The sequence below is a fragment of the Pseudorasbora parva genome, chromosome 12 (assembly GCF_024679245.1).
Source record: "Pseudorasbora parva isolate DD20220531a chromosome 12, ASM2467924v1, whole genome shotgun sequence".
NCBI classification, from domain to species: Eukaryota; Metazoa; Chordata; class Actinopteri; order Cypriniformes; family Gobionidae; genus Pseudorasbora; species Pseudorasbora parva.
In genome coordinates this window covers 455,001-472,500 of record NC_090183.1, presented here as the reverse complement: position 1 = coordinate 472,500, position 17,500 = coordinate 455,001, and the positions used below count along the sequence as shown (strand labels likewise).

General features: G+C 45.4%; 3 protein-coding genes across 7 annotated transcripts in view; all 3 read right to left on the bottom strand.

Moving 5' to 3' along the window:
* Positions 1-3,978, bottom strand: part of slain1b (SLAIN motif family, member 1b) — a 17,134-nt gene extending 13,156 nt beyond the window's left edge. For 2 of the 4 annotated variants that reach the window (XM_067458639.1, XM_067458641.1), the window contains exon 1: positions 3,463-3,978. In XM_067458639.1, the coding sequence (XP_067314740.1) occupies positions 3,463-3,848 (386 nt within the window). In that variant the 5' untranslated portion in view covers positions 3,849-3,978. The remainder of the gene's footprint in view (positions 1-3,462) is intronic. The other 2 variants (XM_067458638.1, XM_067458640.1) reach the window with 2 other exon arrangements.
* A 1,873-nt stretch (positions 3,979-5,851) lies between these two features.
* On the bottom strand, positions 5,852-8,427 carry LOC137093399 (sciellin). The gene is made up of 6 exons (XM_067458210.1): positions 8,357-8,427; positions 7,116-7,187; positions 6,657-6,743; positions 6,474-6,582; positions 6,209-6,311; positions 5,852-6,110 (listed from the first exon to the last, which is right to left on the bottom strand). Exons 1-6 carry the CDS (start codon positions 8,392-8,394, stop codon positions 6,094-6,096), a joined length of 426 nt encoding a protein of 141 aa, XP_067314311.1. The 5' UTR covers positions 8,395-8,427; the 3' UTR covers positions 5,852-6,093.
* Positions 8,428-13,237: 4,810 nt separating this feature from the next.
* Positions 13,238-17,500, bottom strand: part of LOC137093398 (neurofilament heavy polypeptide-like) — a 7,910-nt gene continuing 3,647 nt past the window's right edge. The window contains exons 6-10 of one of the 2 annotated variants that reach the window (XM_067458209.1): positions 16,177-16,227; positions 15,936-16,016; positions 14,028-14,301; positions 13,492-13,739; positions 13,238-13,419 (exon numbers count right to left, since the gene is read on the bottom strand). In XM_067458209.1, coding sequence (XP_067314310.1) covers positions 13,356-13,419; positions 13,492-13,739; positions 14,028-14,301; positions 15,936-16,016; positions 16,177-16,227 — 718 coding nt within the window. In that variant the 3' untranslated portion in view covers positions 13,238-13,355. The remainder of the gene's footprint in view (positions 13,420-13,491; positions 13,740-14,027; positions 14,302-15,935; positions 16,017-16,176; positions 16,228-17,500) is intronic. The other variant, XM_067458208.1, reaches the window with a different exon arrangement.

Genomic DNA, 17,500 nt, shown 5'->3' with positions numbered 1-17,500 from the left:
CAACACTGATCTGAATCAACACTGATCTGAATCAACACTGATCTGAATCAACACTGATCTAAATCGACACTGATCTGAATCAACACTGATCTGAATCAACACTGATCTGAATCTACGCTGATCTGAATCAACACTGATCTGAATCAACACTGATCTGAATCGACACTGATCTGAATCAACACTGATCTGAATCAACACTGATCTGAATCAACGCTGATCTGAATCAACACTGATCTGAATCAACACTGATCTGAATCGACACTGATCTGAATCTACGCTGATCTGAATCAACACTGATCTGAATCAACACTGATCTGAATCAACGCTGATCTGAATCAACAGTGATCTGAATCAACACTGATCTGAATCAAGGCTGATCTGAATCAACACTGATCTGAATCAACACTGATCTGAATCAAAGCTGATCTGAATGAACGTTGAACTGAATTAACACTGATCTGAATCAACACTGATCTGAAAACGCACACACACACACATTGGTAGGCTAGTTAGGCCAGTTATCCAATCACAGCCTCTGCTGAGCCGAAGCCACATGAGGACTTGAGGGATTCATTCAGTAAATGTGTTTCCATCAGTTAATGTGCATATCTTCTTATCGGATAAACACATGATCCTCCTTAATTGAGCGCATTCGTTTTTGATGGGCATTTTTTGAGTTCATGCACATCTTGGCGTTTACATACATAGTTTTTTATTTAATATCCCAAAATGCACATAAAACAGGTTGGATGGAAACACAGCTAATGACACACAGGCCAAACACACTGGTCTTCCTTCACACACACACACGTCAGCATGAGAGGTTTGCATCTGAATGTGAAGCTTTACTTCATTATCAGATCAGATCAGTTTAGTGACAGTGTTGATGTGGCAGAATTCATCAGTGAGGACATGACTTTTAGACGTCAGTAATCTTCACTCACAACATTCGGCTTTTGCTGACCCATGATGACGCATCGTTGATAAGACGGACCTTAATCTGACTCTTAATTACTCCATTTCCAAGTTTAGCTCCTCCTGTGCATTCTAAATAAAGACTGAAGAAACCTTCCACTGATCTGAATCGACACTGAACTGAATCAACACTGATCTGAATCAACACTGAGCTGAATCGACACTGATTTGAATCAACACTGAGCTGAATCGACACTGATCTGAATCGACACTGAGCTGAATCGACACTGATCTGAATCGACACTGAGCTGAATCAACACTGATCTGAATCAACACTGATCTGAATCAACACTGAGCTGAATCGACACTGATCTGAATCAACACTGAGCTGAATCAACACTGATCTGAATCGACACTGAGCTGAATCAACACTGAGCTGAATCGACACTGATCTGAATCGACACTGATCTGAATCAACACTGATCTGAATCAACACTGAGCTGAATCGACACTGATCTGAATCAACACTGAGCTGAATCAACGCTGATCTGAATCAACACTGATCTGAATCAACACTGATCTGAATCGACACTGATCTGAATCGACACTGATCTGAATCTACACTGATCTGAATCGACACTGAACTGAATCGACACTGAACTGAATCTACACTGATCTGAATCGACACTGATCTGAATCGACACTGATCTGAATCAACACTGATCTGAATCGACACTGATCTGAATCAACACTGATCTGAATCGACACTGAACTGAATCTACACTGATCTGAATCGACACTGATCTGAATCGACACTGGTCTGAATCGACACTGGTCTGAACCGACACTGATCTGAATCGACACTGATCTGAATCGACGCTGATCTGAATCGACACTGAACTGAATCTACACTCATCTGAATCATCACTGATCTGAATCAACACTGGTCTGAATCGACACTGAGCTGAATCGACACTGATCTGAATCGACACTGGTCTGAATCCACACTGATCTGAATCCACACTGATCTGAATCAACACTGATCTGAATCAACACTGATCTGAATCATCACTGATCTGAATCAACACTGGTCTGAATCGACACTGAGCTGAATCGACACTGATCTGAATCGACACTGGTCTGAATCCACACTGATCTGAATCCACACTGATCTGAATCAACACTGATCTGAATCAACACTGAACTGAATCAACACTGATCTGAATCAACACTGAACTGAATCAACTGTGATCTGAATCATCACTGATCTGAATCAACACTGATCTGAATCAACACTAAACTGCATCAACTGTGATCTGAATCAACACTGAACTGAATCAACACTGATCTGAATCGACACTGAGCTGAATCAACACTGATCTGAATCGACGCTGATCTGAATCAACACTGATCTGAATCGACACTGATCTGAATCCTCACTGATCTGAATTGACACTGGTCTGAATCGACACTGAGCTGAATCAACACTGAACTAAATCAACACTGATCTGAATCGACACTGATCTGAATCGACACTGATCTGAATCAACACTGATCTGAATCGACACTGATCTGAATCAACACTGATCTGAATCAACACTGATCTGAATCGACACTGATCTGAATCGACACTGATCTGAATCCTCACTGATCTGAATCAACACTCGTCTGAATCGACACTGATCTGAATCGACACTGATCTGAATCGACACTGGTCTGAATCGACGCTGATCTGAATCGACACTGATCTGAATCGACGCTGATCTGAATCAACACTGATCTGAATCCTCACTGATCTGAATCAACACTGATCTGAATCGACACTGATCTGAATCCTCGCTGATCTGAATCATCACTGATCTGAATCAACACTGGTCTGAATCGACACTGATCTGTATCAACACTGATCTGAATCCTCACTGATCTGAATCCTCACTGATCTGAATCGACACTGATCTGAATCGACACTGAGCTGAATCGACACTGAACTGAATCAGACACTGATCTGAATCAACACTGATCTGAATCGACACTGATCTGAATTGACACTGATCTGAATCATCATCAAGTAATTCTGCTGATCGCCGTGAAGCTGCTTTGAATCTGTTCAGTATAAAGTGCTGCAGGAATAAAGCCGACTCGATGAAGAGCCAGCGGTCCATCCGGAGGTTCATCTGATCTCTTACACAAACACAAACAAAAACACAAACACAAACTCTTCTGCTGATGAGCTTCACATTTATCACGAGTTCTTCTACAGTGACTTTGAATCTCCAGATCAGAATCTGGATCAGCTGTCAGCTTCACAACTCCTCACTGTTGACTATCTAGGGCAGTGTGTGTGTGTGTGTGTGTGTGTGTGACAACTGTTACACTCCAAATGTTTCAGTCATCATTGAGATGGGACTGACCCAGATCATACCGGTGTTACATTTATAAATTCAAGCGTTTATGAGTGAAGATGATGATGATGAAGATGGTGATGATGAAGATGATGATGGTGATGATGATGAAGATGATCATAATAATAACTCAGTGTTTTCTCACCAGGTCTCCTCGGACTCGCCGCTCGGACTCACGGTCTCCAGGTCCAGAAGCATCAGCTCGTCCAGGAGCGCGCGCGGCTCGCCGTCCTCCTCTTCATCATCCTCTTCCTCCTCCTCTTCTTCATCCTCCTCTTCCGCGGCGGAATGCGGCTGGAAATACGGGAACGGGTCGTCCGGCGGGAAGCACTGGCACGCGAGGCTCGGCGCCGGACTCGGGATGCAGCGGGAGCGCGGGCGCGGGCACGGGGAGGGCGGCGCGATGTTCGCTCGCGTCCGCAGCTGCTCGTTCTGCCGCTCCAGTTTCCGCACGAGCTCCTGCAGCTTCAGCACCTCCCGCTCGGCGCGAACGTCCGCCATCATCCGCGGCTTCAGCACCGCCGCCTCCATCCGCCGCACCACGCGCACCGGGAGATTACCGACGGAGAGCGCGTGTGAGCGGCGGCGCGATGGGCCGAGCAGCGCTACACCGCTCCACCAATGAGCGACGAGGAGCGCGAGACTGTCACACTCTCTCCACCCAGACCAAACACACACACACACACACACACACATGTTGGTCTATGTGGTTTACAGGGACTCTCCATAGGCGTAATGGTTTTTATACTGTACAAACCGTATTTTCTATCCCCTTACACTGCCCCTAAACCTATACCCATCACACACACACACACACACACACACACACACACACACACACACACACACACACACACACACACACACACACACACTGCCCCTAAACCTACCCAACACAGGACACATTCTGCATTTTTACTTTCTCAAAAAAACATAATTTAGTATGTTTTTAAGGCCATTTGAATTATGAGAACATTTGATATGTCCTCATAAACCACATTTATAGTGTAATACCCATGTAGTTATACAAATTTGTGTCCTCATAAACCACATAAACAGGCTCACACACACACACACACACACACACACACACACACACACACACACACACACACACACACACACACACACACACACACACACACACATACAGACTTTCTCTCTCTCTCTCTCTCTCTCTCTCTCTCTCTCTCTCTCTCTCTCTCTCTATCTATCTATATCTCTCTCTCTCTCGCTCACACACACACACACACACACACACACACACACACACACACACACACACACACACACACACACACACACACACACACACACACACACACACACACACACACACACACACACACACACACACACACTGCCCCTAAACCTACCCATCACACACACACACAGAAACATCTCCAAAACAATAGATTTAAATAAAGACGTGTTTTGGCCGATTTTATACGCCTTTTTAACTAGTGAGGACCAGTGAGTGAGTTGTTTTCATATTTTACTATATAAGTGAGGACCTTTGTGCCCTCACAAGTATTGCCAAACAAGGAACACACACACACACACACACACACACACACACACACACACACACACACACACACACACACACACACACACACACACACACACACACACACACACACACACACACACACATACAGACTTTCTCTCTCTCTCTCTCTCTCTCTCTCTCTCTCTCTCTCTCTCTCTCTCTCTATCTATCTATATCTCTCTCTCTCTCGCTCACACACACACACACACACACACACACACACACACACACACACACACACACACACACACACACACACACACACACACACACACACACACACACACACACACACACACACACACACACACACACACACACTGCCCCTAAACCTACCCATCACACACACACACAGAAACATCTCCAAAACAATAGATTTAAATAAAGACGTGTTTTGGCCGATTTTATACGCCTTTTTAACTAGTGAGGACCAGTGAGTGAGTTGTTTTCATATTTTACTATATAAGTGAGGACCTTTGTGCCCTCACAAGTATTGCCAAACAAGGAACACACACACACACACACACACACACACACACACACACACACACACACACACACACACACACACACACACACACACACACACACACACACACACACACACACACACACACACACACACACACACACACACACACACACACACACACACACACACACACACACACACACACACTGCATTTTTACTTTCTCATAAAAACTCCTCCTGTGTGATTTATAAGCCTTTTGTAAAGTGGGGCCATGGGTAATGTCCTCATATTTCACCCTCTCCTGTAATACCTGTGTCATACCCATGGCATTACACACATTTGTGTCCTCATATGTCACAAAAACAAGCACACACACACACACTCTCTCTCTCTCTCTCTCTCTCTCTCTCTCTCTCTCTCTCTCTCTCTCTCTCTCTCTCACACACACACACACACACACACACACACACACACACACACGTGAAGAATTAACACACTGAGAGCTGTAGTCAGAATCAGAATAGTTTTATGTGCTTATCATGTGAACTTTAACAGTAGTGTGAGCTGATATAACTCCTCATGAATGATGGAAGAATAATGACCCTTACGATATAAATGCTGTAAACGTTTCCTGCATGAATATGATTTAATACGCCCTTATGCCATTTCTGAACAGACAAATCAGTTTTGTTTATTTTCTAACATGAGTTGTGTTGAATTCTTTTATCTCCACGTAGACTGATGTCCGTCCTCAGATGTACCACTGACCTGAAACACACGACATGACCGGTGAGTATGATTATGATTATGACGGTAATATAATAATTTCACACACAGAGATGGTTATTAACATTAGTTTGAAGCACCTCTGATTTTACTGAAGCAGTTTGAGCAGTTCACTCGCTCCCGATGAACCCACAGAGACTTCCCCGCCTCCAGACCGCCGAGATCACAGCGACACACGGCACACTGAGACACACACACACACACACACACACACACACACACACACACACACACACACACACACACACACACACACACACACACACACACACACACACACACACACACACAGTCAGAGTTGTGCGCATCAGTGCAGGCTGTGGCTCAGTCGTGGCTGAAGTTTACCCTGAAGCAGGACGTGTGGCTGATGATCTTCAGCTCCTCTAGAATCATCCTCTCGGCTCCAGCGATGGCGTTCCCACAGACCGTACAGACGTCCCGAACGCTGACCGGCCTGCAGAGAGATCATCTTACAGCACTGGACGACAATAATATAATAATAGAACATCATGAGCATTAACCTCTGACCTGCTGGAGGACTCTGGAGTCTGCAGAGGCGAGCGTAGAGTCGCTGATGACGGAGGAGTCTCAGAGTAAACGCTCCTCACCTGCGTTCTGATCGCAGTAGAGTTATTATCATCATCTCTGCACTGCACACACTCTTCTTAAAACAACTCAAAAAGAAGAGTTTTAATCTTAATTCAAACAGAAAACAAGATTATTTCTCTCACCCCATTGGCAGATTATTTATCTTATTTTAAGCAAAAACTCTCTTCATTTAGAGTTATTTTTCCCAAAACAAGACAATTACTTTTACTTGTCTAGTAAATACTTCTTGTTTTAAGAAATTTGTGATATTTAGACTAGAAACAAGACAAAAATACTGAGGAAGAAGAGCATTTTTAGCAGTGTGATGCTTCTCTCAGTTGATTACGAACTGAGAGCGTTTATCACTGATGTGTGTGAAATCATGTGTGTGTGTCTTACTGTGATCTGACAGACTGCACACTTCCAGACAGCGTCGGCATTAAAGAGTCGGCGAGATCATCCAGTGGAGCGCTGAAGAGAACACATCCTGAATGAGTGTGTGCTGATGATCTCAGGTGTGTGTGAGTGTGTGACAGGTGTGCTGAAGATCTCAGGTGTGTGTGTGAGTGTGTGACAGGTGTGCTGATGATCTCAGGTGTGTGTAAATGTGTGACAGGCGTGCTGAAGATCTCAGGTGTGTTTATGAGTGTGTGACAGGTGTGCTGAAGATCTCAGGTGTGTGTGTGAGTGTGTGACAGGTGTGCTGATGATCTCAGGTGTGTGTAAATGTGTGACAGGTGTGCTGAAGATCTCAGGTGTGTGTGTGAGTGTGTGACAGGTGTGCTGAAGATCTCAGGTGTGTGTGTGAGTGTGTGACAGGTGTGCTGAAGATCGCAGGTGTGTGTATGAGTGTGTGACAGGTGTGCTGAAGATCTCAGGTGTGTGTGTGAGTGTGTGACAGGTGTGCTGATGATCTCAGGTGTGTGTAAATGTGTGACAGGTGTGCTGAAGATCTCAGGTGTGTGTGTGAGTGTGTGACAGGTGTGCTGAAGATCTCAGGTGTGTGTGTGAGTGTGTGACAGGTGTGCTGATGATCTCAGGTGTGTGTAAATGTGTGACAGGTGTGCTGAAGATCTCAGGTGTGTGTGTGAGTGTGTAACAGGTGTGCTGAAGATCTCAGGTGTGTGTGTGAGTGTGTGACAGGTGTGCTGAAGATCTCAGATGTGTGTGTGAGTGTGTGACAGGTGTGCTGATGATCTCAGGTGTGTGTGTGAGTGTGTGACAGGTGTGCTGATGATCTCAGGTGTGTGTAAATGTGTGACATGTGTGCTGAAGATCTCAGGTGTGTTTATGAGTGTGTGACAGGTGTGCTGAAGATCTCAGGTGTGTGTGTGAGTGTGTGACAGGTGTGCTGAAGATCTCAGGTGTGTGTGTGAGTGTGTGACAGGTGTGCTGAAGATCTCAGGTGTGTGTGTGAGTGTGTGACAGGTGTGCTGAAGATCTCAGGTGTATGTATGAGTGTGTGACAGGTGTGCTGATGATCTCAGGTGTCTGTATGAGTGTGTGACAGGTGTGCTGAAGATCTCAGGTGTGTGTGTGAGAGTGTGACAGCTGTGCTGAAGATCTCAGGTGTGTGTGTGTGTGTGTGTGTGTGTGTGTGTGTGTGTGTGTGTGTGTGAGTGACAGGTGTGTGGCGTTACCTGTGCATCTGAGAGCTGTAGCGTGTGTTCAGGTTCATGGCTGACGGAGAATAACTGAAGTCACTGTGTGAGAATCAACACAAACACATCATCACGCGTGTTAAACTTTGCTTGAAAAAAAAATCTCTGTTTTCTAAATCTTAATGATTTCATTGTTCAATTCATCTATGCTCAGCTATCTTTCTTTTTTTTGGGTTGTGTAAAGATTAATAAAAATGTCATTAGTGGATCTTCTGTTGAAACAAACTAAGAAAAATATGTTCTGAGAACGTTTTGCTGGTGTTCTCTGATCGTTACTCTAGAGTGTCCTCTAAGTGTTACTCTAGAGCGTTCTCTGAGCGTTACTCTAGAGCGTTCTCTGAGCGTTACTCTAGAGTGTTCTATGAGCGCTACTCTAGAGCGTCCTCTGAGCGTTACTCTAGTGTTCCCTGAGCGTTACTCTAGAGTGTTCTCTGAGCGTTACTCTAGAGTGTTCTCTGAGCGTTACTCTAGAGTGTTCTATGAGCGCTACTCTAGAGCGTTCTCTGAGCGTTACTCTAGTGTGTTCTCTGAGCGTTACTCTAGAGTGTTGTCTGAGCGTTACTCTAGAGTGTTCTCTGAGCGTTACTCTAGAGTGTTCTCTGAGCGTTACTCTAGAGTGTTCTCTGAGCGTTACTCTAGAGTGTTCTCTGAGCGTTACTCTAGAGTGTTCTCTGAGCGTTACTCTAGAGTGTTCTCTGAGCGTTACTCTAGAGTGTTCTCTGAGCGTTACTCTAGAGTGTTGTCTGAGCGTTACTCTAGAGTGTTCTCTGAGCGTTACTCTAGAGTGTTCTCTGAGCGTTACTCTAGAGCGTTCTCTGAGCGTTACTCTAGAGCGTTCTCTGACCATTACTCTAGAGTGTTCTATGAGCGCTACTCTAGAGCGTCCTCTGAGCGTTACTCTAGAGTGTTCTCTGAGCGTTACTCTAGAGTGTTCTATGAGCGCTACTCTAGAGCGTTCTCTGAGCGTTACTCTAGAGTGTTCTCTGAGCGTTACTCTAGTGTTCTCCGAGCATTACTCTAGAGTGTTCTCTGACCGTTACTCTAGAGTGTCCTCTGAGTGTTACTCTAGAGTGTTCTCTGAGCGTTACTCTAGAGTGTCCTCTGAGTGTTACTCTAGAGTGTTCTCTGAGCGTTACTCTAGAGTGTTCTCTGAGCGTTACTCTAGAGTGTTTTCTGAGCGTTACTCTAGAGTGTTCTCTGAGCGTTACTCTAGAGTGTTCTCTGAGCGTTACTCTAGAGTGTTCTCTGGGCGTTACTCTAGAGTGTTCTCTGAGCGTTACTCTAGAGTGTCCTCTGAGCGTTACTCTAGAGTGTCCTCTGAGCGTTACTCTAGAGTGTTCTATGAGCGTTACTCTAGAGTGTTCTCTGAGCGTTACTCTAGAGTGTTCTCTGAGCGTTACTCTAGAGTGTTCTATGAGCGTTACTCTAGAGTGTCCTCTGAGTGTTACTCTAGAGTGTTCTCTGACCGTTACTCTAGAGTGTCCTCTGAGCGTTACTCTAGAGTGTTCTCTGAGCGTTACTCTAGAGTGTTCTCTGAGTGTTACTCTAGAGTGTTCTCTGAGCTTTACTCTAGAGTGTTCTCTGAGCGTTACTCTAGAGTGTTCTCTGAGCGTTACTCTAGAGTGTTCTCTGAGCGTTACTCTAGAGTGTTCTCTGAGCGTTACTCTAGAGTGTTCTCTGGGCGTTACTCTAGAGTGTTCTCTGAGCGTTACTCTAGAGTGTCCTCTGAGCGTTACTCTAGAGTGTCCTCTGAGCGTTACTCTAGAGTGTTCTATGAGCGTTACTCTAGAGTGTTCTCTGAGCGTTACTCTAGAGTGTTCTCTGAGCGTTACTCTAGAGTGTTCTATGAGCGTTACTCTAGAGTGTCCTCTGAGTGTTACTCTAGAGTGTTCTCTGACCGTTACTCTAGAGTGTCCTCTGAGTGTTACTCTAGAGTGTTCTCTGAGCGTTACTCTAGAGTGTTCTTTGAGTGTTACTCTAGAGTGTTCTCTGAGCTTTACTCTAGAGTGTTCTCTGAGCGTTACTCTAGAGTGTTCTCTGAGCGTTACTCTAGAGTGTTCTCTGAGCGTTACTCTAGAGTGTTCTCTGAGCGTTACTCTAGAGTGTTCTCTGGGCGTTACTCTAGAGTGTTCTCTGAGCGTTACTCTAGAGTGTCCTCTGAGCGTTACTCTAGAGTGTTCTATGAGCATTACTCTAGAGTGTTCTCTGAGCGTTACTCTAGAGTGTTCTCTGAGCGTTACTCTAGAGTGTTCTCTGAGCGTTACTCTAGAGCCTTCTCTGAGCGTTACTCTAGAGCGTTCTCTGAGCGTTACTCTAGAGTGTTCTCCGAGCGTTACTCTAGAGTGTTCTCCGAGCGTTACTCTAGAGTGTTCTCTGAGCGTTACTCTAGAGTGTTCTCTGAGTGTTCTCTGAGCGTTACTCTAGAGTGTTCTCTGAGCGTTACTCTAGAGTGTTCTCTGAGCGTTACTCTAGAGTGTTCTCTGAGCGTTACTCTAGAGTGTTCTCTGAGTGTTCTCTGAGCGTTACTCTAGAGTGTTCTCTGAGCGTTACTCTAGAGCGTTCTCTGAGCGTTACTCTAGAGGGTTCTCTGAGCGTTACTCTAGAGTGTTCTCTGAGCGTTACTCTAGAGTGTTCTCTGAGCGTTACTCTAGAGTGTTCTCTGAGCGTTACTCTAGAGCCTTCTCTGAGCGTTACTCTAGAGCGTTCTCTGAGCGTTACTCTAGAGTGTTCTCCGAGCGTTACTCTAGAGTGTTCTCCGAGCGTTACTCTAGAGTGTTCTCTGAGCGTTACTCTAGAGTGTTCTCTGAGTGTTCTCTGAGCGTTACTCTAGAGTGTTCTCTGAGCGTTACTCTAGAGTGTTCTCTGAGCGTTACTCTAGAGTGTTCTCTGAGCGTTACTCTAGAGTGTTCTCTGAGTGTTCTCTGAGCGTTACTCTAGAGTGTTCTCTGAGCGTTACTCTAGAGCGTTCTCTGAGCGTTACTCTAGAGTGTTCTCTGAGCGTTACTCTAGAGTGTTCTCTGAGCGTTACTCTAGAGTGTTCTCTGAGCGTTACTCTAGAGTGTTCTCTGAGTGTTCTCTGAGCGTTACTCTAGAGTGTTCTCTGAGCGTTACTCTAGAGCGTTCTCTGAGCGTTACTCTAGAGGGTTCTCTGAGCGTTACTCTAGAGTGTTCTCTGAGCGTTACTCTAGAGTGTTCTCTGAGCGTTACTCTAGAGCGTTCTCTGAGCGTTACTCTAGAGCGTTCTCTGAGCGTTACTCTAGAGTGTTCTCCGAGCGTTACTCTAGAGTGTTCTCTGAGCGTTACTCTAGAGTGTTCTCTGAGCGTTACTCTAGAGTGTTCTCTGAGCGTTACTCTAGAGTGTTCTCTGAGTGTTCTCTGAGCGTTACTCTAGAGTGTTCTCTGAGCGTTACTCTAGAGCGTTCTCTGAGCGTTACTCTAGAGCGTTCTCTGAGCGTTACTCTAGAGGGTTCTCTGAGCGTTACTCTAGAGTGTTCTCTGAGCGTTACTCTAGAGTGTTCTCTGAGTGTTCTCTGAGCGTTACTCTAGAGTGTTCTCTGAGCGTTACTCTAGAGTGTTCTCTGAGCGTTACTCTAGAGTGTTCTCTGATCGTTACTCTAGAGTGTTCTCTGAGCGTTACTCTAGAGTGTTCTCTGAGCGTTACTCTAGAGTTTTCTCTGAGCGTTACTCTAGAGTGTTCTCTGAGCGTTACTCTAGAGTGTTCTCTGAGCGTTACTATAGAGTGTCCTCTGAGCGTTACTCTAGAGGGTTCTCTGAGCGTTACTCTAGAGCGTTCTCTGAGCGTTACTCTAGAGCGTTCTCTGAGCGTTACTCTAGAGTGTTCTCTCAGCGTTACTCTAGAGTGTTCTCTGAGCGTTACTATAGAGTGTCCTCTGAGCGTTACTCTAGAGTGTTCTCTGAGCGTTACTCTAGAGCGTTCTCTGAGCGTTACTCTAGAGTGTTCTCTGAGCGTTACTCTAGAGTGTTCTCTGAGCGTTATTTAAGAGTGTTCTCTGAGCGTTACTCTAGAGTGTTCTCTGAGTGTTACTCTAGAGCGTTCTCTGAGCGTTACTCTAGAGCGTTCTCTGAGCGTTACTCTAGAGCGTTCTCTGAGCGTTACTCTAGAGGGTTCTCTGAGCGTTACTCTAGAGTGTTCTCTGAGCGTTACTCTAGAGTGTTCTCTGAGCGTTACTCTAGAGTGTTCTCTGAGCGTTACTATAGAGTGTCCTCTGAGCGTTACTCTAGAGTGTTCTCTGAGCGTTACTCTAGAGCGTTCTCTGAGCGTTACTCTAGAGTGTTCTCTGAGCGTTACTCTAGAGTGTTCTCTGAGCGTTACTCTAGAGTGTTCTCTGAGCATTACTCTAGAGTGTTCTCTGAGCGTTACTCTAGAGCGTTCTCTGAGCGTTACTCTAGAGGGTTCTCTGAGCGTTACTCTAGAGTGTTCTCTGAGCGTTACTCTAGAGTGTTCTCTGAGCGTTACTCTAGAGCGTTCTCTGAGCGTTACTCTAGAGTGTTCTCTGAGCGTTACTCTAGAGTGTTCTCTGAGCGTTACTCTAGAGTGTTCTCTGAGCGTTACTCTAGAGTGTTCTCTGAGCGTTACTCTAGAGTGTTCTCTGAGCGTTACTCTAGAGTGTTCTCTGAGCGTTACTCTAGAGCGTTCTCTGAGCGTTACTCTAGAGTGTTCTCTGAGCGTTACTCTAGAGCGTTCTCTGAGCGTTACTCTAGAGGGTTCTCTGAGCGTTACTCTAGAGTGTTCTCTGAGCGTTACTCTAGCCCGTTCTCTGAGCGTTACTCTAGAGTGTTCTGTAAATGGCTGAATCGTACCTCGTCTTCACGGAGGGTTTCTCTGCAGGCCTCGTGGTCAGAGTGTCGTCCACTGCAGATGTTTTAGTGTTCATGACAGTCGTCCTGTTTTTAATGGACAGAAGAATCAGAGATCATGAAGCAACATTCAGATGAAGGTCACAGTGTGCGGAGACTCTTACTGAGACACAGACGGCGTCGAGGACTTGGACAGCAGAGTAGAGACGGACACGCTTTCACTCCTGAGGACAAAGAACAACATGAGGAGTCGGATTCGGGATTGATAAGGTCAGCAGATGGAGGAGGAGTCTCACCGGATCGGGCTCTTCACAGCCGGTGGACTCTGTGGACTTCCAGAACTCTTCACAGCCGGTGGACTCAGTGGACTTCCAGAACTCTTCACAGCCGGTGGACTCGGTGGACTTCCAGGACTCTTCACAGCCGGCGGATTCGGTGGACTTCCAGAACTCTTCACAGCCGGCGGACTCAGTGGACTTCCAGAACTCTTCACAGCTGGTGGATTCGGTGGACTCAGTGGACTTCCAGAACTCTTCACAGCCGGCGGATTCGGTGGACTTTCAGAACTCTTCACACCCGGTGGACTCGGTGGACTTCCAGGACTCTTCACAGCCGGCGGATTCGGTGGACTTCCAGGACTCTTCACAGCCGGCGGATTCGGTGGACTTCCAGGACTCTTCACAGCCGGCGGATTCGGTGGACTTCCAGGACTCTTCACAGCCGGCGGATTCGGTGGACTTCCAGGACTCTTCACAGCCGGCGGATTCGGTGGACTTCCAGGACTCTTCACAGCCGGTGGACTCAGTGGACTTCCAGAACTCTTCACAGCCGGTGGATTCGGTGGACTCAGTGGACTTCCAGAAGTCTTCACAGCCGGTGGACTCAGAGGACTTCCAGAACTCTTCACAGCTGGTGGATTCGGTGGACTCAGTGGACTTCCAGAACTCTTCACAGCCGGTGGATTCGGTGGACTCAGTGGACTTCCAGAAGTCTTCACAGCCGGTGGACTCAGAGGACTTCCAGAACTCTTCACAGCCGGTGGATTCGGTGGACTCAGTGGACTTCCAGAAGTCTTCACAGCCGGCAGACTCAGTGGACTCACAGCGCTGAAGAGTCAATAAAAACATCAGAACATCAGATGCTCGTCATTAACATTTCTAGGCTTGGTTGTGTTTATGGGGCGCAGTATAACATGTCTTAATACTTCTTTTAATTTAAAAACACCATATTTTTCTTCTATTCTCCCTTTATTCCTCACCACTGTCTGGGCTTTGAACGGCTCGTCTGCTTCCTGCTTCTAGGAAGCCCCTCCCTCTGAAAAACGCAATGGTCTCAAGGTCCCTTCACACCGGGCGCATAACGGAAAAGCGTAACGAATAAGCGAATATTTCGCATGCGAATATTTCGCGTCAAAACCATTCACATCAGCCGCGACACGAATTTGCGACGTTTCAGAGCTCCAACATTCCAAAACATTCGCAGCGACAGCTGAGAAAACATGGGCACTTCATGATTCAGTGAAGACAAGCTTTTCATTTTATTTAAAGGACTGAGAGGAAGGGTTTTGGGTGCAGCCAGTCTTAAAAAACAGAGTCTGAAGGGGAGGATGCTAATCTTGAACAGGAGCTAAAACTTTATCATGGCCGGTTCTGCACTTACTTTCTAAAGTCTGTGGGACAATTTGAGGATCTTCTCCAGAGACGGCAGCGCATCTGACGAGACAAACCGCGCACTTCTGGGAATCAATCGATCCGAGCAGATGTTTCCAGTCGAGTCACATGTAAACATTTCAGTGCCACAGACGTAGCCTACTGATGGCAACACGTTCACTTTCCATAATCGCGGACACAATGTTTCGAAAAAAATCAACTATTTATAAAAGGTAATAACTTATAAGTTAAGTTATTGCTGTCTGTATCATGCAGTGGGCAAACACAGCTGCAGCTGTACAGCTTACAGTTGTAATCTCATGAGAAATGCCATGCCTGGCAAAGGTTAAAGTTGAAAGGTTAAAGTTGAAAAGGTTAAAATTGAATAGCTCGTGACATCAACTGGACATTTCGTCACCTTTGTTTCCTTTTATGTGATTGGTTGAAGCCATTTTTTGTCGCCGCTAGAGTAAAAAAAATCGACATCGAAACGAAAAAAATAAATGTCGTTTTTTCGCCTCAGCACATTCGCGTTCGGTGTGGAAGCGCTCATTACACAAACAGCTGATCGAGAAAAAAAAACATTGCGCGAATTATTCGCACATCAAAATCGCATCCAGTGTGAAAGGGCCTTTAGATTGGTCAGATGGCCGAATGTAGTTTCCTGTATTTTTATTGGCTGAAGCACAGGTTAAGGCCACGCCCCTTCCCATTACGGGCAGAAGTCACATCTGCGAGGGTTTATGATGTCACCAACCCAGGAAGAAGCTCGTTGTAGTCCAAACCGGCCATTTTTGTAGGCAATAAACTGCCGTAACTCTAAAAGACAATATCTCCGTTTGAAGTGAACTTTCAGCGCTGTAACTTTGCAGAGACTGTTAATGCTCAAGCAGCGACATTACACACTAACTAAAGTTACAAAAGTCAAACCACATGCAAACACACCTTTAATAACATTACTTTTGAGCGTTCTCTAAACTTTAAGAAACAAATAAAAACATTTAAAAAACGCTCCATGAATGATGTTCAGATAATGTTTTTGTGTTAATTAACGTTACTGGGCCGTTCTCTGTTCCCTGGACTTCACTCACGTTTTGCTGCTCGTGTTTGCGCCAGAGAACACACGCGCCGTGAAGCCGGATGCGTTGCGGCTCGTCTTGAGCCCTGGATTCCTGCAACAGAGCACATTAAACACACGTTTAACACACGTTTAACACATTTACACACATTAAACACACGTTTAACACATGTTTAACACACGTTTAACACATGTTTAACACATTTACACACGTCTAACCCGTAGCATGTTCTGAATGAAGAGTGAGGACTCACTTGACAGGCACCGGAGGTTTGGGGGCCGCTGGAGGGCCGGAGCTCGCGCCGCTGTGGAGGACAGAAGAGTCAGCGATACACTCGCTGTTATTATGATGAAACCAGAGATGGACAAACTACACAACTTCATTACTGGAGTAAGAGTAACAGCACTGCTGGTCAAATATTACTGCATTAAGAGTGAAAGTTGTAAAAACAGATTTTTACTGCAGTAAAAGTACTTAAGTATCAGAAGTAAATGTCCTTCTTTATGTCGCCGCATTATTGTATTATAGTTGTATAAATGCACATTATGCCATCATGGTTTAAGCCAGTCAGTGACGCTCCATCTGACACACTAGCAGACGACTAACTTAAACTCATTTAAATACTTGTAGAAAAGTTACAAAGCTGCTGTCACTTTAAGGCCGAATGCACGGATCCAATACACTGATACACATCTGATATTCTCACACTGTTCACCTTCACTGAAGACAGAATCAACTTTGTTTATGTCAATACTCCACTAAATGAGCATTTGGACATCCGTCTTCTTCCATTTTGCTCTAAACTATAAATCAGTGTTTAATAAATGCTGTGAAATCATTGAACTTCACGAGACTCTACAAGAGTGATTCCTGAAAGGCTTTCTGCAAAAACCCAAACACCTTTTAAAGAAGAAAAAAATCATCACTGACTTTCAAAGCTGCGACAGAAACGACTTTCCACTTCGAGGACCTTGATAGAAATGTAGTGGAGTAAAGAGGACGATATTTGTCTTTCAGATGGAGTGAAGTTAAAGTCAGAAGATTACAGAAAAAATAATACTCCAGTAAAGCACAGAGACTCAAACAGTGAACTTCAGTACAGGACTCGAGTAGATGAGCTGAGGGACGGTCCAGATCTGGATCTGACACACACACACACACACACACACACACACACACACACACACACACACACACACACACAAATCTAAACTAACCTGCTGTTATTGAGCAGCTCCTGACTGCCACTGAATCTGCCGACAGCAACATCAGAAAAAAGAGAAATGATTGAACATTATAGATATGATATACAGTATGTGTGTATGATAGACACTGATCAGGCATAACATTATGACCGGTGATAACACTGATGATCTCTTCATCACGGCTCCTGTTAGTGGGTGGGATATATTAGGCAGCAAGTGAACATTTAGTCCTCAGAGTCGATGTGTGTGAAGCAGGAGAAATGGGCAAGCGTAAGGATTTGAGCGAGTTTGGCCAGATTGTGACGGCTAGACGACTGGGTCAGAGCATCTCCAAAACTGCAGCTCTTGTGGGCTGTTCCCGGTCTGCAGTGG

What these genes read in the sequence shown, in the direction of transcription:
- LOC137093399 (XM_067458210.1), bottom strand. Translation starts at nt 8,394, where the DNA reads ATGAACCTGAACACACGCTACAGCTCTCAGATGCACAG. An exon ending in GTGCAGTCTGTCAGATCACA is followed by an intron (nt 6,744 to 7,115) that starts GTAAGACACACA and finishes TACTGCGATCAG; the next exon opens with AACGCAGGTGAGGAGCGTTT. An exon ending in GCCACACGTCCTGCTTCAGG is followed by an intron (nt 6,312 to 6,473) that starts GTAAACTTCAGC and finishes TGTGTGTCTCAG; the next exon opens with TGTGCCGTGTGTCGCTGTGA.